The 27,520-nt window shown below is 41.0% G+C and overlaps 2 protein-coding genes across 6 annotated transcripts in view; one reads left to right on the forward strand and one right to left on the reverse strand.

Annotated features, from left to right (window-relative positions):
- Positions 1-1,617: 1,617 nt before the first annotated feature.
- Positions 1,618-8,912, forward strand: derl1 (derlin 1). Its single transcript, XM_008286919.1, has 8 exons — positions 1,618-1,950; positions 4,175-4,286; positions 4,379-4,443; positions 5,110-5,136; positions 6,268-6,363; positions 6,483-6,535; positions 6,624-6,734; positions 8,019-8,912. The coding sequence occupies exons 1-8, from the start codon at positions 1,798-1,800 to the stop codon at positions 8,176-8,178; spliced, it is 777 nt and encodes a 258-aa protein (XP_008285141.1). The 5' UTR covers positions 1,618-1,797; the 3' UTR covers positions 8,179-8,912.
- A 1,343-nt stretch (positions 8,913-10,255) lies between these two features.
- Positions 10,256-27,520, reverse strand: part of zhx2a (zinc fingers and homeoboxes 2a) — a 27,468-nt gene continuing 10,203 nt past the window's right edge. For 4 of the 5 annotated variants that reach the window (XM_008286915.1, XM_008286914.1, XM_008286918.1 and 1 more), the window contains exons 2-13: positions 21,039-21,546; positions 19,950-20,669; positions 18,624-18,836; positions 17,921-18,178; positions 17,585-17,800; positions 17,258-17,342; positions 16,808-17,005; positions 15,436-15,842; positions 14,106-14,358; positions 13,835-13,991; positions 13,348-13,467; positions 10,256-11,973 (exon numbers count right to left, since the gene is read on the reverse strand). In XM_008286915.1, coding sequence (XP_008285137.1) covers positions 13,350-13,467; positions 13,835-13,991; positions 14,106-14,358; positions 15,436-15,842; positions 16,808-17,005; positions 17,258-17,342; positions 17,585-17,800; positions 17,921-18,178; positions 18,624-18,836; positions 19,950-20,669; positions 21,039-21,137 — 2,724 coding nt within the window. In that variant the 5' untranslated portion in view covers positions 21,138-21,546 and the 3' untranslated portion in view covers positions 10,256-11,973; positions 13,348-13,349. Of the gene's footprint in view, positions 11,974-13,347; positions 13,468-13,834; positions 13,992-14,105; positions 14,359-15,435; positions 15,843-16,807; positions 17,006-17,257; positions 17,343-17,584; positions 17,801-17,920; positions 18,179-18,623; positions 18,837-19,949; positions 20,670-21,038; positions 21,547-23,614; positions 23,701-27,520 lie in introns of those variants that run through there. The other variant, XM_008286917.1, reaches the window with a different exon arrangement.

A 27,520-nucleotide genomic window follows, 5' to 3' on the forward strand; every position in this document is an offset into this window, starting at 1 on the left:
TCACTAATTTTATATTTAATGTTATATAAATTATTTTTTTCCGGTTGTGTCTGCTATCCAAACCCTTCTGTAACCTCTTGTTTGTGTGTTTATCACCACTTTCCACAGGTTTCTATTGTAGGTCAAATAAGCTGCTCTCTGCCACTCCTCCTTCTCCTGCTGGCTGCCTCTGAATGGTCAAGTTGGCGCTTTTGCAAATTTGACAGGAAGTACTATATACATGCAAAGCAATAATAAAGTTACCGGTGTTAGATTGTAAAATGTATCCGGTTTTTAGCATTTTTTTCCTTCAGATTAAGAGCGTGATATAAATCACCGTCCCAAACCAATAATGAACAAAAAAAAACAAAGAAAGTACATTTACAGGCCCACAATTTGTTAAAATACAAGCCTGCACCACTGTTGGCTGCATCTATTGTCACGTTGGTGTCAAGTATCAGTATCCTGATTTGTATAATGACCAAAGACTTATTAGTACTTGTGTAATAATTATAAGAAGAATGTCAAAAACCCAGAGTAATTTAAACAAACTAATTGGAAGTGTTTGTAATGTTTCTACAAAATCAGTTTACATATTTTTTGGCAGAGATATTGATACTGATTATTAGTAATCACGGGGACAACTGATATTTGGCAACATTATGTATTTTCAGCAGGAATTACAATCTCGACATCAAATTTTAGAAAAGCACAAACTCAAAATTTTACATATGTTTAATTCTTTTAGGTACTTTTACGTAGGCTATGACTCTTGTCAGTACTATTGGTGCACTATGGACTGATGACTGTAGACAGACAGAGGTGGCCAGACAAAGCAGAAAGTTTTAAAATTAGCATTCAAAAAAACGAACTAAAAAAAAATCTATGGATATTGATTTGAAAAAAATAACAATGCCAATGATCTAATTAGTACTGAAGATCTTATCTAATAACCAATCGAATGTCTGTCACATTATAAATGCTTTTGTCCGTAACAAGCATCTGAATGGATTTACCATAATCTATAATCCCTCAAACTACAATCCTTCAAAAATAAATACATAAAATAAAATAAAAAATATTCCCCAATTTGGAATTTAACATCAGCTTTTCTGATAAATATTATCAATCATCTAATCTATTTTACCTTTTCTAATTTCCCTTTAATTGTTTGTTTTGTTTGTTATTATTTGCTGGCCTCCTTTAACATTAATAGGGTAAACCAGGATAAGGTAAAATATATTTTCCCTTCTCTTATTCTTTCACATATTACCAAATCTTAATATTTTGTTTTTTTGTTTGTTCAAACTAAAACACAACTCATGCTCATGTAAGCAGTAAAGTTTGTTTGTGTATATCCCTATACAAAAAGAGCTTACATGCTGTCAAAATGTTACCTTAAAACGTCATAGTTTTGATTTTCTCAGACCAGCAACACGACTTCAATGCAACTTTGAAAATTAACGAGATCACTGCCATCCAACCCCCCCCCCCCCCCCAAAAAAAAAAAACAAAACAACAAAACAAAACAACAAAAAACAAAACAAAAACAAACTGCCCCGATTTATCTCATCATGGCAATAGCAGCATTTAACTTTGAAAACCACAGCCGGATATCTCTGCTCTGCTCTCAGCAACTTGATCATATGCTCAGCTAGCTGCCTCTGATTAGCCACGTCATGTAAACTTAGCAGTGGAGCAGTTGTGAAATTAAGTCAAGAAGGGGTCGCAGCTTTTTTTTTTTAGGGGATTTTAGTTTAGTTTTCAAAGAGAAGCTTTAATTTCAGTGCTATACCTAGGCAGTAATCCTATGGAAAGATGTCAGATATCGGGGACTGGTTCAGAAGCATCCCTTTCATCACCCGGTCCTGGTTCGCTGCCTCCATTGCTGTTCCCTTCGTTGGGAAACTAGGATTGATTAATTTCAGGAACTTCCTGCTTTTCCCGGACCTGTTCTTCAACAGATTTCAAGTAGGTTTGTTTCGGCTCTGTTTGCTTCGTGTGTTTGTTCGAGCGGGTGTTTGCTGATAAACGCTGTGTTACTGTGTTTTGGACGTGCTCGGTCAGTTAGCAGGTGGCTAGCAGGGCTCAGTGAGCAGGCCCGAGCTGTGCGGCAGCCAATCAGAGGGCGAGACGTCGCCGGTCCGGAAGTCCCCGTACTGTCAAAGTGCTGCCTAATGTAGTAACACTGAAATATAAAAGGAAATATAATACCACTGCAACGAATAGTGTTTTAAGTAACAGAGAACGCAGCTAGTGCTTTTGGGAGTATTTGGTGATATAAATTGTAAACTCACTGTTCATACTGCATATATCATGTATCTGATATCCACTGATTATCCTGTTAATTCTGTAATTTATCCCCATTTTTACATTTATCCACCTTTATATTGTTATTTATCAAGCACTCATATTACATTACAACTCATTCTATTTATATACTACAAACCCTGTTCATACTATTCATACTGTGTGACACTGTACACTACAATATTTAAGCAGTATACATTGTCCATACATCTTGACTATTAATATTTCTTCCATAATTACATGCACAGTTTATATGGCCTATTCTGTCCTGCATTTTAGCACATTCATTCTGCCCATAAATCTGTTCCACTTTGACATTTTCCATTGCAGTGAAGTTTCACTGCTTCTTTTGCACTTCCGGTTGGATGTCAAACTGTCGCTCATTGTCTTAGAACTCTGTGCAACGACAGTAAAGTTGAGCCGAAGTTGAATCCAGTCTAAACTGAAACTAAACTGAAACTCTAAACTAAAGGTGTTGTTCAAGTGCAGTCCACAAGGCGGAGACAGTATTTTGCAGTAACAGGATGTTCAGTATGAGCATTGTGGAAACCTCCCAATCAGGTAAACAGTGAGGTTATGCAAGGTTAGGGGGAGGAATGTAAAAATGTAATTAGACACAACTCCAGGCAAAATAAGCTCTCAAGCGTTGACACAGTGTTTCTCTACTTCACTAGATTTCAAAATGATTTTCCAGCGATATTTAATAGTTAGTATGCAGGATAGAATTTTATGCATCAAAATATACTTATTTTTCCATCTTATGAAATAGATGCATTTCTTGTAGACTAAGTTACTACCACTCCAAAAAAGTACACATAGAAATATATAACGCAGTTTTGTTCACCAGCCATAGCAGTAAGATGCTTTATTTAATATCTATGGATGAGGAGAGAATTTGAATGTGGCCTTTTTATTAATTACCAGATCATTAGTATGCAGAGGTATGACTGCTTTTACAGCAAAGGTTTGAGCAGTTTTCTTCTTCTGCTACCCTTTCTGTGGTGTTGTAGGACTGCGTCCTGTTTAACCTGGAGGGGAACAGGCTGTTGGGACAGAGACACCCAGGCAGTGCTGCTGCTCATAGTTTCACTCTGTTTACTTGGAGTTGATAAACCTTCGTGCTTGGAATGAATGAGTAAAGTGAATGTCAACCTTGTGCCTCTCTGCAGATTTATTAATCTTATAAGAAGATATTGATTAATACCACGGTTAAGGTTTTGATTACTGTGCACTGTAGGTGTTTAGAAAGATGCTTGTTCAGCTGTATAAAAAGTGACATTAATAAAACAAAATGGCAATGCCTTCTGGTTATCAGGCTGCAGTATATGTACTCAACCTCCTGGAGTCTAATAAATGTCCTAAACATAGTAAAGAATACCTAAAGAAATGAAAAATATTTACATTTTTGAATTTGTGAATCTTGAATCAGAGTTGTCTTTCTTGCTTGATTCAATAGCTCAAAAGAGACAGTTATCAAAAGTGCAGAGGTGAAGTCACAATCAACAAAAGCATAAATCTTAAATCATTAAAGGTGTTGACCCCACATGGTGTTGTACAGCATGTTTCCTAACTGTTTCCTGCTCTTTTGATTAATGGTAGTTTAACAGAGAAGAGTCTTTGTCCCTTTGTCACCCCTTAAACACTGTATTGATCTGACTTCTGTTACCATCAAAGAAAATCTCTGAATCTAATCGTGAGGTACCACACTCTGCAGAGGAATACCAGCTGTCTGTTGCCAATTTTAATTGCTTAGAAGTTATCATTTGCAATCCACATGAGACCTAACGCGTGTTACAAGCTCAGCGTCTGGTTCTGCACACAAGCACAGCTGTGTTGATGTCTGACTACATTTCTATTAGGTTAATGTCTCTTCTGTTTGTTTCAGCTCTGGAGGCCAGTGACAGCCACCCTTTACTTCCCAATAACCCCCAGTACTGGGTTTCTATACCTGGTCAACCTATATTTCCTCTACCACTATTCCACTCGGCTAGAGACAGGTGAGCTTGCTGGTCTTGTTGGTTTACATACGCAGACCTTTATGTCTTGCTACTTTTTTTCTCAATAATCTTGTCCCCTTATTGTTTTCCAGGGGCTTTTGATGGCAGACCTGCAGACTATATCTTCATGCTCTTCTTCAACTGGATCTGCATTGTCGTATCCTTGACCTGCAAAAGAGAATATAAGACGCCTTTGTTTAAATGATCATTCTAGGGCTAAATGGTGTCCTGTGTTTTCCACTCTGACACTCTGCTGCTTTCTTTCTCGTCTGCATCTCGCTTTCATCTGTCTTTTCTGTACCTCTCTCTCTTTCGCTCTCTCTCTCTGCAGCAGTGTGCCATGTCAGGGTGGCTCTGTGCCAGTGGCCCAGTGTCAGTCTACCCCTGCAGAGCAGAGAAACCTAATCTAGGTCACATGCAGCACCAGCAGCACAGTCCGGCCCACATCTCAACGCTGTGTGGTTTTGTCAGGAGTTCAGCTCTGACTGTCAGCTTGTCTGGCTTTTCACAGATACTTGTTGTTCGTGAGGCAAATTTTGGCCCCCCATCTTATTTCGTTTATACCTCATGTAAACCAAGTGTGCAGTTTGTGTCGCCTCAGGCAAGTTGTAGTAATGGGTGGGAAAAAAAAAAAGTGCGGTGCAGGAGGTGTGATCGGTCAAGGTCACAAGCCTTGCTCAGGTGAAAATGGCAGAAGTGACTGCCAGCTTCTTTTAGAGCTGGTGTGGGGATTTAATCGGGCAACCTTTCCCTCACCAGCTGCTTTAATCTTAAACTCCAGCTGTGATTGTGTTGAGGTTGTTGTCCTTGACTCTGTCTGTAGATAACTGGGCTGCTGATGAACATGCGGGTGAGAATCCTCCTCCTCCTTTCTCTCGTCTGTTAATTGTCGTATGACTGCAGTTTTACCACAGTTAATATGAATTAGGACCGCTGTAGTTTGTGTATAAAGCATTTAGCTTTTGTTAGCAATAGTCACTTGAAATCTGAGCAATGTGTCATGACGCAAGATACTCACTTAATCCAGCTTTACTTAAAGGAGAAGGATGATTTTTTTTGGAGAAGGCACTTATTTTCTTTTTTTCAGAGTATGAAGTTACCACCAGAACCTCTAACGCTCACTATTTTACATGAGTTATTCAAAATATTTCTTTCTGGTTCTAACCATAAAATAGTGAAGATTTTGTACAGATTAAAGAAAAAGAAACAATATGTCAACTAGTGACCTCGAGATATGCTGGTTAAGTGGATTTTATGATTTTTGAATAGAGCCATCTGTTTTTTTCCACCTGAAGAAACACTGCTGAGTTGTTATAGGATATTGTCCTTGAACAAAAAACCCCTTAAAGGTCCCATATTGTGAAAATCCATCTTGTGTTGTATTTTGCGTGTTTTATAAACTTAGAGATGCAAAATAAAAGCTGTAAAAATGGGAACATGCTTATTCCACTCTCAGCAGTACAATTTTTGTCCAATTTCTATGTAGACACTGGGTAACAAATAGATGTTGAGCTAAATATTTGCATAATCCTGCTTCCTTCCTCTGAGATGAGCCAGTTTGAATGAGCAGCTGCCTCGGAGTCTGGTTTATTTACATGCTAGAGCTGCTTCTGTTAACTGTAAAATGTCTCAGCCATAAGCAAAGCACATCAAATGTTCTATTCTTGGCTGCAAGAGTGAACTCAAGAGTCTTCATGCACTCCCAGCATCTGTGGACTGACACAGCCTGCTTAGAACAGGGCTAAAACCAGAGGTTATACAGTTGAAATGAATTGTTTTTGTGGTATTTTGTGGTAAAAACTGCTAGATGCATCCTAAGGACGTGTAGTAATTTGATTCATTTGCTAACGAAGGGCACAATATGGGACCTTTAAATAAACCTCAGGGTAAAAAAAAATTACTATAAAGACACTTCTGACTTGTTGATGCTGATTAGTTGGACTTACAGTTTATGTTGTTGTTTATGTTGTTAACTTTTCAGCTTCTGATGATCCCGCTGATTATGTCAGTGTTGTATGTCTGGGCTCAGTTCAACAAAGACATGATTGTGTCCTTCTGGTTCGGAACACGATTCAAGGTAATCCCCTTAAAATAGTAGATTTTTATCTGGCAAACAGTCTAGTTCAAGGTATGTCATATTACATAGACGTATTCATATTAACACTGTTTCTAATATTTTCTGTTTCTTTGTCCCAGGCACATTATCTACCTTGGGTTATCCTGGCCTTCAACTTTATCATCGGAGGGTCGTAAGTACAAATTTAAATCACGGTAAAACACAACGTAACAACGCTCCTGTGCGGTTTGGCTAGTCCTTCTCTCTTTGTTATTGTACAGATTTGTGGATGAACTGACAGGAAACCTGGTGGGCCACCTCTACTTCTTCCTCATGTTCAAATACCCCATAGACCTGGGAGGACGCTCCTTCCTCTCCACACCAGAGTTCTTGTAAGTTTTTCTTAATGCACTCTTTTTTTTTTTTTTTTTAAAGCACATTTTAACCTTGAAATGTCACACTATGTTGTTTTCTTTCATGCAAGGAAGTATAATTTTAGAGGCAGACTGCTTTAAAGGTGGAGTCTCCATGCTGGAAGAAGATTGTTGATACTTAATTAACATGTTTAGATCGTTAGCATATGTTTTCCAGCTGAGATTTTGAGATACTGAGGAGGGTATGCAGCTTTAAAGCAAGTCTATGTAAAAGAAGTGAACACACAGAAGATAACACATTTTGAATTCAGAAGCAATAAAACACTCATATTTGTTTATACACTCTGTGGATTTGTTTTTACAGCCTCACTCATTTAAGAGTGTGCAGGTGCTCATTCTGGCTATTGTAGCTAATGTTTGGATAAATTAATGTCTTACTCAGTATATCAGCAGACTTTTAAATAGGACAGGATAAATACATTTGAAGGCCTCTTCTGCTAAAAATCCTTTTTTTTTTTTTTTAAACCTTGCTAGCATGTCCATAAGACTGCAGTGTACAGTTTTAAAAAAACACACAAATTCAGATTTTCAGGGTTTCATATGTAACAAACCTAAGACACAGATCCTGTCAACTTGCAATATGGGGCTTTTGATATCATTATTCTTCATCAGATTTGGTTTCAAATACGTTAATTGGTTGCTTTCGTATTACAACATACCATCGTGTAGGGTGGAGTGTTTGAACAGATGCAGCGGTAGGACTGAGAAGCCATAAAGGCAAGGACTACATAGATCTGCACATTCTAGATGAAGCAACATCATAGAGTGACATCTTAAAGCCATTTTAAAGCAGGAAGGGACTATTTTCATGTGACACACACTTCTAAAACACACAATTTAGGGGTTAAATCTATGGCTAGGAGAGATTTAAACATATTTAGATCTTGTCTGTAGTCTACACCACTCATTTGGATGACAAAAACGACAATTTTAGTGAAGATTATTATCCAAGCTCTCAGGTCAGCTTGAATTATCTGTACTTTGTGGGCCTAAACCTGCAATCAAGTATTTTGTTTGCCTCAACGAATTAACAGATATGCCCAGAGGACATTAATGTGGCCTAAAAAACAAAGTTAACATGTTTATTTGTGTGACGGATTTGTTTTAAAGCTCGGGGTAAGTGTGCTGCCATGTTGCCAGATTTCACGTCCCTTAATTCTAAAAATAGAGTGTTCTGCACCTCAAAGTGGATTTGTTGCTGATCACCTGTAAGATCCCATCTTGCCATCTCTCTCTCTCCAGGTACCGGTTCTTCCCCAGCAGGAGAGGAGGGGTGTCAGGCTTCGGAGTTCCTCCCAGCAGAAGGCCGGCTGCCCAGGAACCAGCAGCAGGAGGGGGAGGAGGAGGAGGATTAGGAGGACGCCACAACTGGGGTCAAGGCTTCCGTCTGGGGGGTGAATGAGGCAGAACTCCACCCCGATAGCTCCCAGTATCAAACGACTGTGCAGTTTGCGTTTCAGGTTAAAATGCTCGCTTCCTCGCGTTTTCTCCGGCTTGACGGAACCGAAAGCTCGACTTCCAATTTATTTTACGTTTAGTTTTAAAAGATTCAGCAGGATGAAATTTGAGGAAGCGTGCATTTTAAGCTTGACTGCACCACACAGCAGGACTCTGGCTGTAGGCTCAGTTCACAAAGTAAAGTGCTACTATTACTACTGCAGATGTGTCCAAGTGAAGCTGATAGAAAATAGTTCTCTCCCACCCCCCTCCCCCCTCCCTTGCAATGACCCTTGAGCTCCCATTTTCTTTTTCTTTTCCGCCCTGCTCCACCTTTTTTTCTCCAGACTGCCATCGGACTGACAGGATGAGAGATGTTGCAGCTGCACACCAGCACGCTGTCGGTTTTGAATCTTGTGTTCCTCCCTCTCTCTCCCTCTCTGTGATGCCATATCAGATTACATTGTAATTACCCACGCACTGGGAGCGTGCTCTCAGCCATCCCTCAGCAGAACATGGGCAAAGCTATTTAGAGAGCACTGTTTCCAGGTCTGAATTTACATGGGTGTGAAATGTTATTGAGCCTCGGTGGTGCAGACCTGAATCTTTTTCTGTCAAGAGATCTGATCTTAACCAAAATGAGGTAAAGATGGGATGTTGATCTTTTTTTGTAAATATAACAATTGTTTATTGAAACGATGAGCGACTCTGAGTGTGTAATTATCTTATTATCTGTGTTTCCTTAATGTGCCGATGCAGAGATAAAAAATTTCTCCGTCGAGAGAGAAAGTAGCCTTCAGCCAGTCATGTGCCTGTGGCTGGTTGTGAATCACTGACAATATCTTTGATATAAACCGATCAGCCTCAGCATTAAAACCACCTGCCTAGTACTGTGTATATCACTGTGAGGGAAATGGAACCTGGGATTTCTTTCCTGTGGTGTCTACGTTTGGACGATAAGTCATCACTTTTGGCTCTTGGTTGTGTTCCTTGAGTTGTTTCTGAGCAGTTTTTGCAGTGAGATAAAGTACATTGTGCAATAGAAGGTGTTTCTGCCTTGAGCGACCTGCAGCAGTGCTTAGTTACATGTCCAAGTAATGTCTATATGAATGTCAGGACCCAAGATCTACCCTGTGTTATTCACTTTAGCCATCTGTGGTTTTAATGTTGTGACTGATTGGTGTCTGGACAATATACAGTTAGAACATACACAAACCATTACTTTCATTATTAATTAATCTACCAATTATTTTGGGAGTAATCACTTGCTTCAGAAAACAGTGAAAATTGTTTTGTTTGGTCCAACAAGAGAACCAAACCCAAAGCTGGTCATTTCACAGTGACATTTAAACTATGGGTTTGTGATACATATGTGACAGTGTTCACAATACACTAGCAGAAAAGATGTGAGAAATGAAGCAGTGGAAATTGTCTTGTTCAAGCTCAAAATGACAGCGCTGTCAGCAAGGCTTGAAGGACAAATTAAGTTTTCATTTTTTTTTGTAATTGCTGTGGACTTTGGACCTCTGTAGCCCATTAATGCAAGAGGTTTGAAGGGGGTTATTTAAATGTGTTTTGCTTTTTTTTTCTCCAGAAATAAGAAAACCAATATTTATTAAAAGGTTAAGGAGCCCCTCTAGTCAGGAGGTTGAGAGGAAAATATTCAGCTTTGCATAATCTTTTCTGGACACAAGACATCTCCTTCACTGAACAACAGTTAAAGTTTTAACGTTACGATTCATGTGTGCACGTCTTAAAATTTAAGTTTTGTATCATAAATGTCAAACTAGCATCAAACTCTGCATTTACATCCATCCACACAGTAAAACAAACCTCCAGGTGAAGCAAAAAAAAAAAAAATTGACAAGTGACGTTAGCTAAAAAGTGTGCAATGTCACCTTTGTGTCGACAAACCCATCTAATCTAGTCTTTGCACTTCAGTAAATTATGAATCTCAATTATCCATCTTGTACCTTGTTCATATTCAAGCTTACGTTTCTAATTTTAAAAGATGTCATACACACTGAAAGATCGAGGGGACGTTTTGCAGTTGGTTGTGTTTTTATTGAGTTACAGCAGACTTAAAAGTAGAAAATGAAAATGCAAGCGGTATTCCGTTCCAGCCAACCAAACGTACAGTATCCCAGATACTTGTCTGAACATGAAACTAAAGCAGCAGCAGCAGTAGCAGCAGCAGCAGCAGCAACGGACATTCAGCCAGCAAAAACAGCAAATACACCTGCTGTTCAAACCAGGGTTAAATGGCTAACTTAACTTTCTTGGCCTGCACAAATACTGCATGGACTTGTAATTTGATCCAGTAATCACAGCTATTGTTTTAAATCATGTTTGAAAATGAGTTAAAAAGTTGTTGAAATGCAAGCAGTTCATGACAGCTTTGGCTGTTTTAACATTCCAAATGCTCTTTTTTTCTTTTTCTTCTTTTTGCTGTTTTTCAGAAAATCAGCATTGTTTGGTCTTTTTTTTTTTCTTCTCTGCATCTTTAACATTCATGAACCCCCATTTTGGTTGTCCTGAACTGCCTGTACAGAAATCAACTGTCCCTGCTTGGAACAGAAGAACTTACCTAAAGCCGAGAGAAAAGACGAGGTGTGTTCACAGATCACAGCTGAGCAAAATGGATATCTGAAATGGCTCAAATAAAGGAGCTTTGATTATTTTATCATGCGTGAAACATTTTCACCAGTATCCTCTTGGCAGGTTCAGTCATGAATAGTTCAAGTTTTTTTTTTTTCCTTTCTTTTTTTAAAAACAATTGATAAGCTTAAGTCATCAACCAATATGTACTCCACCCACCTCTGAGGCAAACAGGAAATGTCAGATAGGCGCTGAAAAGGCAGCATGGTGTGATCGAACAGACACTCCACTTTCTGCTCTTTGTAATTAATAATTGCTATATCAGGAAAGCGAACATTCTGTACTGTTTCAGCCTCAGGTACTGATGCAAGAACCAGCTCACGAGAAAAGACACTGGCATTGAGGATGTACAGTGTGTTCATTCATCCGTCCAAACGCTGTTAGCCTCGGTCTGACCATATGGCTGTTTGTGTTCATTCTCTGGTCTCTCAGCAGTGAGCTGTGTGTTCAGATTGCCCCTTCTACTTGCCCCTCTAGCACTTCAGAGTGATCTCCACTGTCACCGTTGTAACTTTAACGAGGGCAAGTTAAGGTGACGCTGCAGGAAAAGTTACAGTTTGCGATGAAGCGGTCTAGTAATGAGGATATCTACGACTACCACGGGGATATAAGCAAGTGCCATCAAAGTCTACTCATAAACGAGCAGTGCGCATGTATGATTTTCAAAAAAATAGGACTGATTTTCATCAAATAACAGACTATAATACACTTTGTTCTTAAAACAACAACAACGAAAAACATTCCAGGTTTTGGGGGCAACAGTCAGTCAGACTTTTTTTTAAAAATGTAACAAAACTTGCCCTCCCAGTAAAACTGTACAAACTTTTTTTTTGTAATACAGAAAAATATTTACAAGGGGTATTTCTTTTTTTTAAAAAAAGAAAAGAAAAAAAGCGTAGTAGTAAGAACAATGCATCAAGTCCAGCTTTGGCACTCCTCTTAATGTCGGCGTCTGCGCCTCGCATCAGCGCTTCAACAGTGGAACTCCAAAGTCTCTGTCGCTTTGTGATGACATCACAGGCAGACATCACCGGTTCCACGTTTGGTCATCTTGAGTCGTCTCATGGTGGCCAATGACTCAGCAGTCAATGATTTACTCTACCTGGAACAGAATCAGACAGGAGCATGGGCTGAAATTAACTCACTAGACAAATTATTATTTACAAGTTTTGCTCGTAAAATGACATGGTTCCCTCCTATATTTAAGGGATTAACATTAAATGTGTTTCCAGGTTATAATTCAGAATGCTTAATACTTAAAATTTTAAAATGATTATTGCTAGGGTCATTCAGTGCAAACAACGAACGAGCTTCAAAAGTGCAAATCATTGTATAAAACAACTAGAACTGCATCATCATTTGCACCTTTGTTTTTCCATCTTGTGACCACAACTGTGCCTGAGCCTGTGTGCGTGTGTCTACACATGCGATGGTAATGATGGTGTACGCTCGTCTTTGAGAAGGACCAATCGGAGGTAATTACACGCTAATAACTTCCTGGGTAGCTGGAGGCTGCAGCTGTGGCATCTTAAAGGAACAGTTCACCATTTATTTAAGCCAAGTCTCAAAGTAAAGCTTTTTAAAATCCATTTACTCTCTGCAGCTAATTATTCCCGGTACGAGTCACAGAGAGCTGAAGCATATCCCAGCATGCAGTGGGGGGAAAGGAAGGGGAAATTTCACAGCTTACAACAGCGGCAGCTACAGTCATCCTCAAATTTATTCATACCCTTAAATTAAAGAAAAGGCACAATTCACAATAGTCACTCAGATAACTAGAAACTGAATAAAATAATAATTAAAAAAATGTGAAACAGGACATTGCTTTTGAATAGTGGTTGAAAAGAATAATTAAAAAAACAAAACTGTCCCAGACAAATTAGAGCTCTTTGCTGATGAGCAGTGGGCCAAAATCAGAATACCTGTCAACAGGTGCAGAAGTCTGATTGAGAGTTACAGAAAATACTTGATTGCAGTGATTGGCTCAAAGGGTTGGTCAACAAAATATTCAAAATATTAGTTTACGGGTCCCATCAGGCTTGTGCAATGTCATGATTTTCATTACATTTTTATTTATTATTACTTCATTATATTTCAACTTATTTCAGTGACAGCTTTGTTTTTCCTTCTTTAGTGGGAGGGGTATGAATACATTGGAGGACGACTGTATGTGTAGCTTGTCTTGTTTGACCTACAACAAAGCCTTTGGTGGATGTCGTAGATGTAATAAAACCTTCATAGCAGACTTTAAAGCTGCACTGACAGATATTTTTATATTTACAACACATTGAATGTCTTTGTTTATTGTGAAAGGTGTTGCTTGTAGAGGCAAATGCATTAATTGTCACCTAATTCTGCAATTTAATGTTATTGCTGCTCCATTTGTAAACAGGAAACACAAACAATGGAAGTGCAGATTTAACCTTGGTTATTCTCATCGGTGTTACGAACAAAGAATTTCTCCAGCACAACCTACCATCAACCAGTGACCCTCCCCGGTTGCTCCAAGGTCAGGACGTCAGTGTCCGTTGCCAGCCTCGGTCTTTCCACTCCTCCTTCGCTCTCCTCCCCCACCGCCACAGTCACCTTTACCCACCTGGCAACAGAACAGAAGTTTTAACACTAACAGACTGCTTCTAAGAACTGGACACAAAACAAAAGAGTAAAGAAAAGATTATTTACTGCTTTTCACTGAAATTCTGGGGGTGGGGTGGGGGAAGAGATAAACCCTACATGAAAATCGAGTAGTTGCTAGTGCGCAGAAGGGAGTAATTCAGCATCAACAGCTTGCTGTGTCCATATGCTGCTGTATTTTTAGATCCTATTTTATCTTAAAATAACTCCCCAGATATTCCTTAAATACTCAAATATTGGCAGTGAGCTTGCTTTTTTTCCCCTGTCTGTATAACATGACTAACACCAGAAGATAACGGATTTGTTTCCCTCTCCTTCTCTCCACCCACCTCCCTTTGTCAGCACTATTAGGGCTGGTCTGCTCCTGCTTGGTCCGGCTCAGGTCCGTCACACGGTGGGAGAGCCTGTCAGCCAACCACTGGACTTTGTCTTGCTCAGACTGTTTGGATTGCTCTGTAGCTGCTACCTTCTCACCAGCCTCCTCCACTGCACACAGGGTTGTAGGGTTAAGAAAAAAAAGCAAAATTAAATGATTTGAAAAAAAAAAGAAAGAAAGAAAAGAAAAGCAAGAAAGAACACATCATTTTCTCCAAAACTCACCTTTCAAAGCCTTGACTTCCAAGGAAGCGCTCTGGTTTTTCTCAGAACTCTGGCCGTTCTGTTCCTGGCCTGCTTTCTGCTGCTCGGCAATGTTTTGATTTTGGAAACCTTCCATCCAGTCTAGAGTTTCCCCGTTCTTCAGCGCCGAGCGGTGGTCCTTGAACCAGCGGACAATGTCGGTGCGTCCCAGGCTTGTTTGGACCTCCAGCTGGCTGTATTCCTCAGGAGATGGCCACTGAGTCCGACAGAACATCTGTCGAGACAAGATTGTGTGAACAAATGCAAAACGTTTTACACAATAAATATACAAGTTAGTTCAATGTTGCACAGCAAAAACAGATGCTTTACTGGGCCTCAACTTCAAAGCACTTACTTCAGAGTTCAGCAATTTGCAAGTTACTTTGCAGGCTAAGATTTTACATACAAAACATATGATGAGCAAAACAGAAAACAGGAAAATAAGCAGCTGAAGCTCGATCCACCTCGACTAACAACAACAGCACAATTCTACATAAACTCGACCTACATTGTTGCTTTAGTAATATTAATACTATACTTTACTACTATAGGCACAGTTTGCCAATTATACATCCATCATTTTATTTGAGTGGCATAAAAGCCCTGCTGTGATCATTCAGCCTGACAGAGCGGCTGCACGGCTCTTGTTTAAAATGATTTACGGTATGTCTCGCTACCTATTACAGATTTACACAACAGATACGCTGCAGTGTGTCAATGCTGACACACAGTTCCTAAAATAGAAGCAGCTGTAGTCGACTGTCCCTGAACGGTTCAGTTATATTTAAAATTGTACACATTTATCTTTATATAGGGTTGTGTGATGTGATGAATACATTGAATATTGTTTGATCTATCATTTGTTGAAACACGTGGGTCAACATTCAGAGGCAGCATGCGTCTACATGAAGCCTATTAGGATGAGGAGAGCTGTTAAATCTCACAGATGTATGTTGCATTTAAAGGCTTTCTAAATCTGTGGGCTTCAGCTGTGTTCTAGACAACTCCTGTATCAGTGGGTGACGGTAGGCATCAGCCAGTCTAAAAATGCACATCAGTCACACAGATTTTCCTGTACAACACCTTTTCAAGATGAATCACTGCATTTTCCACCACATTTCACTTCAGATAATAGTAAAAAGATCTCATCGACTAACTAAGTCGCAACTCGTTTATATCCCCACACCAGCTCCCGAAATTAGTTCGATATATTTCACCGCAGCTTACATTCAAGTTCTACCTCGTAGCACATTCTAATACACTGTCACCTAATTAGAGTTAATGGTGGTATGTTTTTATCACCTCTTCTTACCTCCCTGAGCAGTGTGAGTGAGCGGCTGCTGATGGGAGCCGGGCTCGCCGAGGCCGACAGGATGGGAGGATGGGGGGAGGAGGAGCAGGACGTAGTGAGGATGGGGGGAGATGCGGAGGAGGAGTGGGTCGGTGGACGAGGGGAGGAAGCTGCGAGCACGGGAGGGGAGGACGAGGAGGAGGAGGAGGAGAGGACGGGCGGGTGGGGGGAGGAGTGCAGAGATTTCCCGTCCTGCTCTCGGTGGGAGGCTCCGTTCAGCAGCGCTCCTGGCCGCTCTGCTCTGTCCTCCGAGTTCTTCGAGGCCATGGTGAGCAAAGCTTTCTCCATGTTGTCTCTCAGTGCGCGGCGCTCTGAAAACCAGCAGTCCACCTCCGTCTTGGACAGCCTGGTCTCCTGGGCCAGCTGGTCTGCAGCAGAGCAGAGTTCAGAGGATCAGATGAGCTGTGCTACCTCGATGTTGAAGGCTTTTTAGAAACCTGGGATTTCAGTCTCTCTCCGGGGGACTTAAAAATGGGCTCATTAAAAACATTCCTGCTATTCCTGTCATGCAGGCACCCACCAGAGACAGGCCTGCAGCTCCTCTGGGGTGAAAGAAAATTAAGTCGCAAGCTGTGAACTTGTATAAATAGAAGAAAACACTACTGGATTTCTTGAAGCAATTTAGGCATCTAAGTTATACAGTGAAGATACTGAACTTGGCAAGAACACAGAAAACTACTAATTTGTCCAACTTGTTCTCATCCTATTTATCCCCCTTCCCTTTTTTAATAGTTTAAAAGTCATGTAATCATTTTTCTCAAGAACTTCACATCATTATCTGATTGTAAATAGAATTATGTCTACGAAGCCCTGTTTCTGCATCATTATCTCTTAATCTACAGGAGGCTTGTCTTGTGTTTCTGTAGGCAAAGACAAATGAGATGTGCCCACATCAAGCAACCGTGTTTAGGACCAGGGCTGGAAACTACCATGAAAGTGAAATAACACTTTAAAAAAAAACCCTTCGCTATGGGGAACAACAACCTCTGAGCTAGCAACCTACACACGAAGAATTTGCTAAATGCTTGGATCGTGCAAGAAGGTGGCCCTGTTTATATTTGTTTGGCGAATTGCCATTTTAACTGCAAATGTTCCACCAGAACAATCTATTGCTGCATCATTGGCTTAGCACCGGCCCAGACATTTGTGCAAGGGTTTAAAGAAATTCAAAACAAGCCAGAGAGACCTTTTCCCCTCTACAGCAGAATGATAAAGTGCAGCCAGACTAGATTCTTTCCCACCTCTTTTATCGTTCTCGCTAATCTTCTGACTTATAGAAGAATCTAACAGTTTCCATCCCAAAGACATGAGTTATGAGAGTATGTTCATGTACCTAGTGCTGTCTCCGTTGGAGAGCTGCTTCTCTGGAAACTCTCCTCCAGCGCCTTCAGCTGCTCTGACGATTTCCCCTTCACTCTCTCCAGCAGCGGGAACTGGTTGGGGACTGCTTTCTTTACAGGGCCATCTTTAGGTGGTGGTGGTGGTGGTGGTGTCACCTCTGCTTTCACCAGCACAGGTGGTGGAGGAACACCTCCAAGAGAGACAGAACAAGAGAGACTAAAGGACCATAATATGCTTGAGAGCTGATATAACTAAATAATGCAGCACGAACACGGTGCTTCACAATCATGAACACTAGTGACTATGGTTCACCGCGATTTGTTTTCTGGGGAAGCAATGTTTTTATTTTTTATTTTTGATGGTTTAGCATTTGAAATCCAGCTCAAAGAACTTAAAATAGCTCGTTGGGATATTTTGTTTCAGCACCGATCAGACGACATACCTTTGAGATTGAGGAGTCTCTGTTCACTGAACCACTTCTTAATCTCTCCTCTGGAAAGCCCAGTGTTTTCTATCAGTCTGTAGATCTATCACATGACAAGATACGACTTGAAACGAAACAATAACTGCAGGTGTTTGTCAGTGACAGCTGTGTGTTTGAAGAAGAAGAAAAAAAAAANGACAGCTGTGTGTTTGAAGAAGAAGAAAAAAAAAAGTAGCAAGACGAAATTACAAAGTAAAAGCAGTGACAAAAATCTTTCCATGCTGAACTATTGGGGAGGGGGAAAAAAAAAAAAAAAAAAGCAGCATTTCACTCACTTATTCTTACCTCATCTTCCTCAGGGAAGGGACACTGTGTGTAGCTGGACCTTAGCACTGACAGCTGCTCTGCTGTTTTATTGGGGTCAACTGTGAAACTCAGCACTTTGGGTGATGCCAGCTTGGAAGTGGCCATGGGCGCAGAGATGGTCTGGATGATAGAGGGTCGCTTGCTCTCTGTGGCGATCACAGGAGAGGCCAAAGGTCGTTTGAGCGACTGTGCCACCTGCGGGAATCATGGAGCAAAATGTCACCCGCTCTAATAATAAGCCAAAGTAAAACAAGCATATATTTTTTTTTTGGTTTCTGAGGCTGCAAGAATTACTCTCTGTCCATGGTTTTGTACCTGGTTTGCCACCGTGAGTGCCAGCGGTGCACAAGTGACAGTAGATCCGTTGGCTACAGGAGTCAGCACGAGGCTGGTCTGCCCCAACAGCTGACAGGGGAGGGACTGGAGGACAGAGGCTGCCGGCTGCATGGGTTTGGACGATGACAAGGGGGCAGACTGGTTGGTCGATGAGTTGAGCTGAGGTGCAACCACGGTGAAAGTCTGAGGCACGGAGGAGATTGTACCATTGAACATTTTCTTCCTGGCTTCTTCCACCTGTCATAGAAGGAACAGACTTGTTATACATGTTACTTACTTGTTGTGCACTTATGTTTAAAAACTGTGCCCTATGCTGGTGAAATTTCATGTTTAAATAAATAGTGACAGGTTTTGTTTGAATTACCAGTGGAACTTTTTATTAAAAATCATTCCACACTCTGTAATTAAACTTTCATTTCATTTTATATGCAATAATTGACAGATTGTTAAAAAGCTAGTTTTGTCAGGTAAAGTAAAATTGTAATAATTATGTATAATTTAAGAAGTGTGAACTCAAATCATCAAAATCAAAAACAAAAGTCCAGTGATCAGTGATTATTACAAAAGAACAATAGCTCAGGGTCATTTTTCTCTCCATTTGGAGTCCAAATTGATCAAGAATATTTCTCTCATGATTTGTTTTGATGTCACGTGCCTCAGATATTAACTAGTATGATCGTACCTCCTCAGGCGACCAGCTGATGCCCTGTTTGAGCCTCTGTGTGGTGAACCAGACTTTGATTTGCTCCTCTGGATGTTTTGAGGCGGCGGTGAGCCAGGACAGCTCGGCCTGTGTTGGGTAGGGGAACTTGTTGAAGGAGGAGATGAGTGTCAGGTTGTCGTCCAGGGAGGGGTTGTATTTGGTTGTGTTGAGGGGCACTGCGATCTTCGGCACCTGGAATAAAACAAGTCAGCAATGGCAATTGAATGTTTTTGTTTGTTTTTGTCATCCCTAATAAGAATAATTGGAAGGTACTGTTTTCAATTATTGCCGTCACAAAAAAAGCTTGATAATCATCTGAGTGGATACTACAAACAGAAACCCAAATGGTAACACTTTATTTTACAGGTCTATAATTTCCTAATAATTTCCTGAGCAGAACTATGAAATTTGGTTAAATTGAAAGAAACAACAACAACAACAACAACAACACCCCCCCCACACACACACACACACAATTTCTGCATTCACACATAATCAATTTTGTTAAAGGAAGTTTTATTATCTATACATTAATAATATAACTGTATGCCTAGATTGTAGACAAATGCAGTATTTTAGCCAGATTTGCTGACCTGCTGTGCACTGACACTCTCAGTCAGACGGGCAATTAACTGAAATTAATTAATTAAAGTCACCAGATGAACATCGTCTCTCTTATCCTCATAATTATCACTTAATCACTTTCTAAGGAACTTCCTTGGAAATTCCAAACCCATAAAACAACGCATTAGTAACAAACCATTAAAATACTTTTCTGTACAGCTGCCAGTTTTTTTACACTTATAAATCCAAACTTTTAATGCAAAGACAGAATTGAAAGGAACAGTAGGAGATGTTGGGAAATCCTCTTCTTTGATGCCAGCCACCAGTTGGAGGAGAGGATCAAGGCTAGTCTCCGATCAGTACATGGAATACGTAGCTAAATCCAGTTAGCTTAGTTAGCAAAAAGACTGCTAGTAGGAGGAAACTGCTAGTATGGCTATTGGCACCTTTAAAATATATTCATGAGCATTTCACATGTTGTGTAATCTGTATAAAAACAGAAATAAGCAGAAACAAATACCACATGTTAATTAGTGAGGTTTAAAAGTGACTTTTTTTTTAGACCCTGAACACAGCCAGACTTGCTATTTCCAGCTAAGCTAAGCTAACCCCCACTTTCTGTCACTTTATATATGATATGAGAGTGGCACTGAATAACTTACCTAACTCTTGAAAAAACAGTAAATAAATAATCCTTTAAGTTCATTGGAACTGTAAAAGAATTCTTCCATTTCGTCCTACCTGGGTATAGTTTAGAGGCCGCTGTAGGGAAGGCATGATGTGAGAAAGGCCATCTGCTTTGAGTAGAGTCGACTCCGGTATGATGACCGTCCCGTTCACGTTGAGCGCCGTGACCGGTTTCTTGGTGAGATCTGGGGTCAGTTTAACCAACTGAGACTCTGTCCGTTTGTTATCCGACGACATTATTTTTGGTTTACCGATCTTGACTGTGGTGGGTTTGCTGAGCGGCAAAGTGCCTAGTTCATCCCCTTTGCCAGAAATGGCACCAGAAGTGTTGTAAATGACTGCATTGTTGCTGCAGCCCTCTATTGTCTGTTCGAGGATTGTCTGATTGTTCATTTTGATGCGTTTGAATTTAAAGTTGCTCTCCCCGGGGTGACACCGCTCGTTGTGTTCTGTCAGGGTGTCGAACTTCTTCGTGTTGAAGTTGCAGACGGCGCACAGGTACAGCGGGTTGAGAATGACGTTGGGGTGGTTGGCGTCTACGTGCTCTTTGAAGGTGTTGAGGTTCTGCGTGGAGAAGGGGCAGTATTTGCACTCGTAGCCCCCCTGCTGTCTACGCTGAGGCTTTGAAATGTCTGGTGGCTCCGCCGCTGGTTTGTCAGGAGCTGTGGGAGGGTCCGAGGCCTTTCCCAATACATCTGAGCCCGCTGATGGCTCTGCTTGTGTTGAAAGATCTGTATCCATAGGTGCCCCCTGAGTATGGTTCTCTGTTGTCGTCTGGCAGAAGAAGGTACATTATCACAAGAGAGAGTGTTTTTAAAATCTGTACACAGCAATCTACTTATTGTATCATCTCAGTATTTATGAATTCAGAAATTAGTACACATTTACTGAACTACTCACAAAACTAAAAAGTAAAGTTTTCTAATTTATTCAAGAGAAGGAAAGAATGAGGATAATTAAAATGACAAATTTAGGTGCACAATTACAAAAATCATAAATGTTTAATTGTGCATTAAAAATCTATGATCAATTCTCCCTCTCACAAATTATTCAAATATATTTTCATGATTTAATCCAGTCCATTGCAACAAGCACGCTATTCTTTTGTTTAACCAGTTATGGGAAAGCCACACGAGAGCGTACCTCCATGCTGTTTGACTCCTCTGCCTCATCATCCAGCTCCACCATGGTCTGGTCTGGTCGGATCATACAGGGCGTGGAGGCTTTACGTCGACTCGACATGATGGTTGTAGATCCCGGATTCTTCCTGGTGGACAGCTGCCCTCACGTTGTGCTTGGCCACGGATCCTGCAAAGGCGGTTAGGGCAGAAGATCCCAGGATGCAGGACTACAGACGGTCTAAGGTGCTGAAGCACAGCCAGGAGGACTGGCTCGTAGCAGAATGCAGATACGGGCTCTTCTTATGCTGGGAGAGGTAGCAAGCACAGGACAGTTTCTGGGATTGGACTCGGCAGCCAAGGGCGCTAAAGAATAATCCTCCCCTGGGGTAAAATTAGTGGCTGGAGAGAGAAGAGGGCAGTAGGAGGTGAAGGTCTGGAGGAGATGGAGCTGTTGTAGTGTAGGCTGGGCTCGCTGACAGTGTCAGCTCCAGTGTTGGCCAACCTCCTGGAACTGCATGACAGGAAGGTACCTGGATAAGAGAAAGAAGAAAAGAGCCAAAGTAAGAACACTAATTATGAACATTAGAAATATATTTTCATTGAGGCCTGCTTGTGTTTAAGGTCTTTTTGTTCCTCTCCTTTATTTCCAAATGACATGATGACTTGATACAAGTCAGTGAAATAAAGCCAACAAAAAGTAAACAAGTGTGCATAACAAATGCAATGACTGTACAAAAATCCAACGTAAAGCTATGATCCTTCGTCCATTTCCTAACTCCAGTCCTATTGATATGGCAAAACACGAATATAGGAAAAAAAACATAGACACTCTATTTAAGTGTCTCTAATTGAGTGTTACAGCAAGCACAAAAAAGCAGGTTTAGGTGTGTCAAGAAATGCAACATGCTGAGTTATTTAATCCAAACGGTGTCCCATGGATCTGCAGCAAGCCACCACCCAAAAGAGGCAGAGTGAGCAAAGATGGCTTCAAAAGAACAAGGTGGCTGACAGAAAGACAGACTATTACAATGCTGGTTCTGAGAAGAGTTGGAAAATGGAAAGAAAGTGTACCTGCTGTGTAGGCAGCAACCCATCAGAAGCTAAAGGCAGTGACCTGAAGAGCAAAAATCACTGAACACTGGAGGACTGAAGCAGCAACGCTCTGCCTAATGAGCTTTTGTTGATTAATGCTGACAGAAGGTTGGAGAAGTGTGAAGACTGAACAAGGAGAAACCTTTCCCCACTGACAAAACCCCACAACTTCAGGCAAAGCTGGAGTAAAGGCAATCCTAGCAACAAGTTCAAATCAGTGAGTAAAGACAATTAAAACAAACTTCTTTCAGCTTCTGAAATCTGCATTTCTTTGGGTTTTTGATAACTGATAAACACTGGCTGCAGACCATGTTCAGCTGCTCCTGTATTTTTGCATCATCCCTGACTGTGTGTATTTATATGGCCACTGCTGTGCATTTTTCCATCTCATGTGGTAATGAAAAAACAAAAAAACACACAAATGCATAGTTACACCTACTGAGGAGTGACAAATTAAAAGAAAACCTGAACCTGTGACCTACATAGTGAGTGGATCCAGTGGATCTGTTATGAGAAAATATATCTTTTGAAAGAGACATCCACAGCTCCAGTAGAGTTCCAGAGAGCGGGAGAATAAATGCAAAATGGGCACTAAAGCTTTTCTGGTGACCCAACACCTTACCAAGACACTTTCTGCTGATTCTTCCTTTAATTTGTCACCTGTCTGTATATACAACTTGAATGAACAGTGATTTGCTGATCAGAGACACCATTCATATCAGCTCAACTCGAAACAGGCAATCAGTATGTCTAACTGAAATACTCACATAATGACAGTTTGTCTTGGCAATCAGAACTGAATTCCACTTGCTTCAAAGACCAGATGAAATTTTTTTTGTTTTTAACTTAAAGTCTCCAAAAAGCACTCTGATGGTGTCTGCTTATGTCGCGTAGAAACTTTCAACATCACAGTTTCCTCGCTGTCATTTGATAACGTAGCCGGTATGTAAATATATGCAGCTGACAGGTTCCGCTGCTGTCGGTAAGACAAGTTGTCCTGAGAAATATTGACTAATCATAAAATCACATTGTGCTGCCAAGTGCGAATAAAGTGAGAAGCCAGCGATAAAGCAGCTTCAGATACATATCTTAAAAAGGCATGAGCTGCTTTGAGTTTTTTTTTTCTTTTACTGCTGAAATGACACCTTCATTAAGAAACAGCAGCTATAAAAAAAAAAGTGGAGGGAGAGTGGGGAGCAGCAGAAACTTTCCTAAGGTAACACTGTAATGAGTGGAGAGAGAGAAGCTTATCTGACTGAAAAAGTCTATTGATATTCTGGAGGCCTCATGCAGAAGCTTCATCCTCACATTCAGGAGTAAAAAAAAAAAAAATCAAATGAGTCGATGGAGCAGCGGGGCTCTTTTATCAGGACATTATGAGGTTCCATGAAACCAAGTAAGCACAGACGATGAGGCAAAGTCTGCTTCCCAATTACAATTTCATGTACACACCATTAAATATGTGATGCTCATAAGTAAATATAGACAGAAGACATGTAATCCTACCAAATGAGTTATGCTGCAAGGTGAGGCAATGGTAAGTTGTATGGCTTTAGGGTCTTCTGTCAGCTCTGGATATTAGGTCTGTAGTCTGTAATCGCATAAGAGTGTCACATACTTAATTTGGACTTTCCAACAGCCACACATTAATCAAATGCCAGCGTACCCTTCAAGGCTTGAACGCTGTCATTCGCTAGTCGACTCATTGTCCCGAGATATCTCAACTCCTCAAACAACCCACTGAGGCATCATTAGAATGCAGACTCATTACCATGGTGTCGCTATAGCAACTGTGGACGTAGAGCTGTAGTCAAGTGGCTGCTACATCCGTGTCACTGACAGAGGCTGTACGTACAGGCATCACCCGGCTGCATGTGGGACCGTGTCTGGTGTTTTTCCAGAGGCAGAAAAAGTAAATATCCTCAGGAAAAATGAACAATTCTGCAGAAGTAAATACCAGGCTGTGTGTTTTGATCAATTAGAAAATGATATTCCTAAAAGATGCAGTGTCGTGCAATTTGTAAAGGGTTTCCTGAGCTTTTTCAAGGAGAGGACCAAGGAGAGGACACTGGGGGTTCCAGGCTTCTTGTTTTTTTCCAATTACCATGCTTTTAGATGCTGAATAGATTTTAACACCAGAGACAACAGCACTACAGTGTAAACATGGCGGTACAAGCGTATTAGTGCACCGCCAGTGTCCCTCTAAGTCTGGCCTTGCCCAAAAACCAGCAATCTAGCAAACATCTGGTAGAACGGAGTGGAAGCTGCATCTGTCAGCTGCAGCTGAAGTGCCACTTCACATGACCTGCTGAACTTCTGCTGCCTCACCACTGACACAGCCTGAACACTTATCCAATGCGCTGATAGGCAGTTAAGGCAGCACACAACGGAAGAGAGAAATCACCCAGCTGTAGATGTTTTTTTTTTTTTACCTCCTACTGCTGTGTTGAGCCCACACAAACAGAGCAGAGAGAAGATGAGCAATTCCATTTATGCAACATATGTATCGGTAAGTTATAGCAACTGCTATACAGCTTAATCAGTCAGCGTTGCTCATAAAAGCTGCCATCGGCTCCTCAAAAAATTTGCTTCCAGTCACCGGATGACATCAGATGCTGGTTTGCATAATAACGAGGTGCCGACTGGGTTATTTATTTATACAAAAAAATAAATTAAATGTTCACAACGAGTCAGATTTTGAGCAGTGGCTGACTCAGAAAAAAGAAAGAAAAAAAAAAACATCTTACACAATGTAAACACAAACAGCTCTGCAGTTTGAGTTGTTGCAGTCAAGTTAAACATGTGTGCTGACTGTCTCAAACAAAGAGAAAAGCCTGGGTAAATCCTGAGGAACACTGAGGATCCACTGGCACCGACAGCCTCTTCCTCTCTCTCTCTCTACTCTATCATTTTCAGTGGAGGAGGGAGGAGGGCTGGTCTCCTGCTGCCTTGGCTGCCTACTTGGGAGCCCTGAATGCCATCATGGAAAAGAGGAGTGAGATTAATAACCATGGCAATGTAGAACTCTATTCAACAGTCCCTCAAACTTTTATCTCACTAACTTGTATAATGCCTTTATAATAACATTACCAATAGGCTCCAGTCTCACGGATAAAAAAAATAATTGCTTGGTGTCCTTGAGAGAAGAATTCTTTTTTTGGTCTGTGAGGTATGATTTTTTATTTTTTTTTTGGCTGTAAACATCTCCGCTGTGGAGCTGAAAGAAATGTGCTCAAACTAATGTTTTGGGCTGCTAGTCAGCCAGTCAGAGCTTTCCGCATGACAATTTGCACTTTGTTCCGAATAATTAAAATGTTAATTAAATGTGGACTTTATGCTCAAACTTGGCTATTTTCAAAAACCCAGGTCAAGCAGCCAGTCCTCCACCTGTTCGTTAGTGTGTCTAACCTAGTCAGCCAGTCAGCTTCTGTGTGCAGAGTGAGCTCAGCGCCGGAGCCACAAACTCCCCACTGTCTGGATGCTCATTAAACTTGTATGAATACACAGCCTGGCAGCCCCTTGCCTGCCCGTCTGTACTTTCCTGTTGTCTGGCTGTCTGTCTGATTGGTGCATTATATTAGTGGAGCCGTCTTTCTGAAGGAGTTATGTTTAATGCTGCCAGGCAGCAAATGCATTTATCAGCCCTGGCAGTAATCATTTTAAGCTACACACTGGCATGCATACTGGGCAGAAAACAGGGGAAATAATTGCAAATCCTGCGGACCCATTGAGCCTGTCTAATGTATGAATACAGACAGATGATCCAATATGAGAGAAACATCACTGTGCTATAGGAAGGACATCTATCCAAACTGCAGTGAGAAGGGAATGACAGTGAGCAGATGACTCACGGCGGCGCACTCGCTCCTATTTCTGGGTGTCATTAATGTAATCTCAAAGTGGGGTTGGGGATAAAAGTGTCTCGGATTGCGCTTGCGAAAACTGGGATTCTGTGTGAGGATTCTGCTGCAGAAATCACAACCATACAAACGGTGTGCCAACTTGTCAATACCTATGCCCCGGCTAAATGTGTTCATAACGACGTGATTATTAGAAAAGAACCGTTCGTATAGATCACTATGGCAACTGCAGCACATGTGCCTCAGAGGTTAAGGTAAAAGGTTGCGCATCTATTTTCCATTTGATAATGGCAAGTTCAGTGACTATGTTATATAATATAATATAAAATAATATAGAAGTTATATAATGAAGCCAGACTGATGTACTGAGTCTCTAGCAAGGCCTTGCAGCGGCTGAATTGCGAAACAATATGCCGCAGCTTTCTCCTGGACGACCTGAACAAAGATCGAGCAGAACAACCAGCAGATTGTGGTGGGGCTCAGTGCTGTTGGTGAACAAAGAATAAAGCTGGAGAAATGAATGTAGCGACACAGCCAGCTGAGGGCCAGAGTTTGCAGGCATGCAGTCATACACACACACACACACACACACACACACACACAAAGGCATACGAATGGCAACCTTTGCGGCTCCTGCACTTGAAGCCATGCATGAAGTACGAACCAGCGACTCACACCGGAGCTCTAAAATAACAAGCACAAGGTGAGAAAAGGAGCACACACACACACACAAAAAATCACAAGCTGCACCAACACTGACTTGCGACGATGACACTGACTTTAACGAGAAAACTCTGAAACTCAATCGCACGTTTTAAACGACAAAAACACATTGTACACGGGGAGGGAGTGCACATGCTGCTTTGTGGGCTTTGCTGTACGGGGTGTGTTCCTCTCTCTGCTTTGTTTTGAGTGTGTTTTCCCTCCTGACTGCATGTTCCACAAGTCAGCCACTGCAGTGAGGAGGACAATGTGTATCTGACTTGTGTGGGAGACGAGAAGCACCACCACCATTAATACGTGTCCCAGCAGGAGGGGGAAGAGGCAGAATTTCGGACCGTTGCAGAATTAATTTAAATCTCATCACGCGGCTCCTCTAGAGCAAAGCAAAGTGCTGCACTGTGTTTGAGTGCCTGCTATGTTCTGCATAGCAACAGAGCGGCACTACTTTTGCTGGGGTATGAAGACTAGACATAGATTAATGACAGAAATAGTCATTTTGCTACTGAGGCCAGCAACTACTTGATCAATATTTAAAATGATGCGTCAGATAATCTAAGAGCTTTTAATGAATCTGCTGATTAAAAAAACAAAAAAACAAAAAAATAAACTGTGACCAAAGAGTGGCACATTTTAATGTGGAAAAATAAATTTGTCTTTTTTGGACAAACTAAGAATATGGAATATGTATTTTCTAAAATACCTCAAACAAACCTTTGGCAATTCTGTATTATGGTTTTTCAGTATGACATATACAACTGACAAAATATGGCAACCCATTTTGTTTTAGAGATGTTATTGATCAATTTAAACCCTTATGTCCAAAATTATT

Source organism: Stegastes partitus, unplaced genomic scaffold, assembly GCF_000690725.1.
Source record: "Stegastes partitus isolate 25-593 unplaced genomic scaffold, Stegastes_partitus-1.0.2 Scaffold475, whole genome shotgun sequence".
Taxonomy (NCBI): domain Eukaryota; kingdom Metazoa; phylum Chordata; class Actinopteri; family Pomacentridae; genus Stegastes; species Stegastes partitus.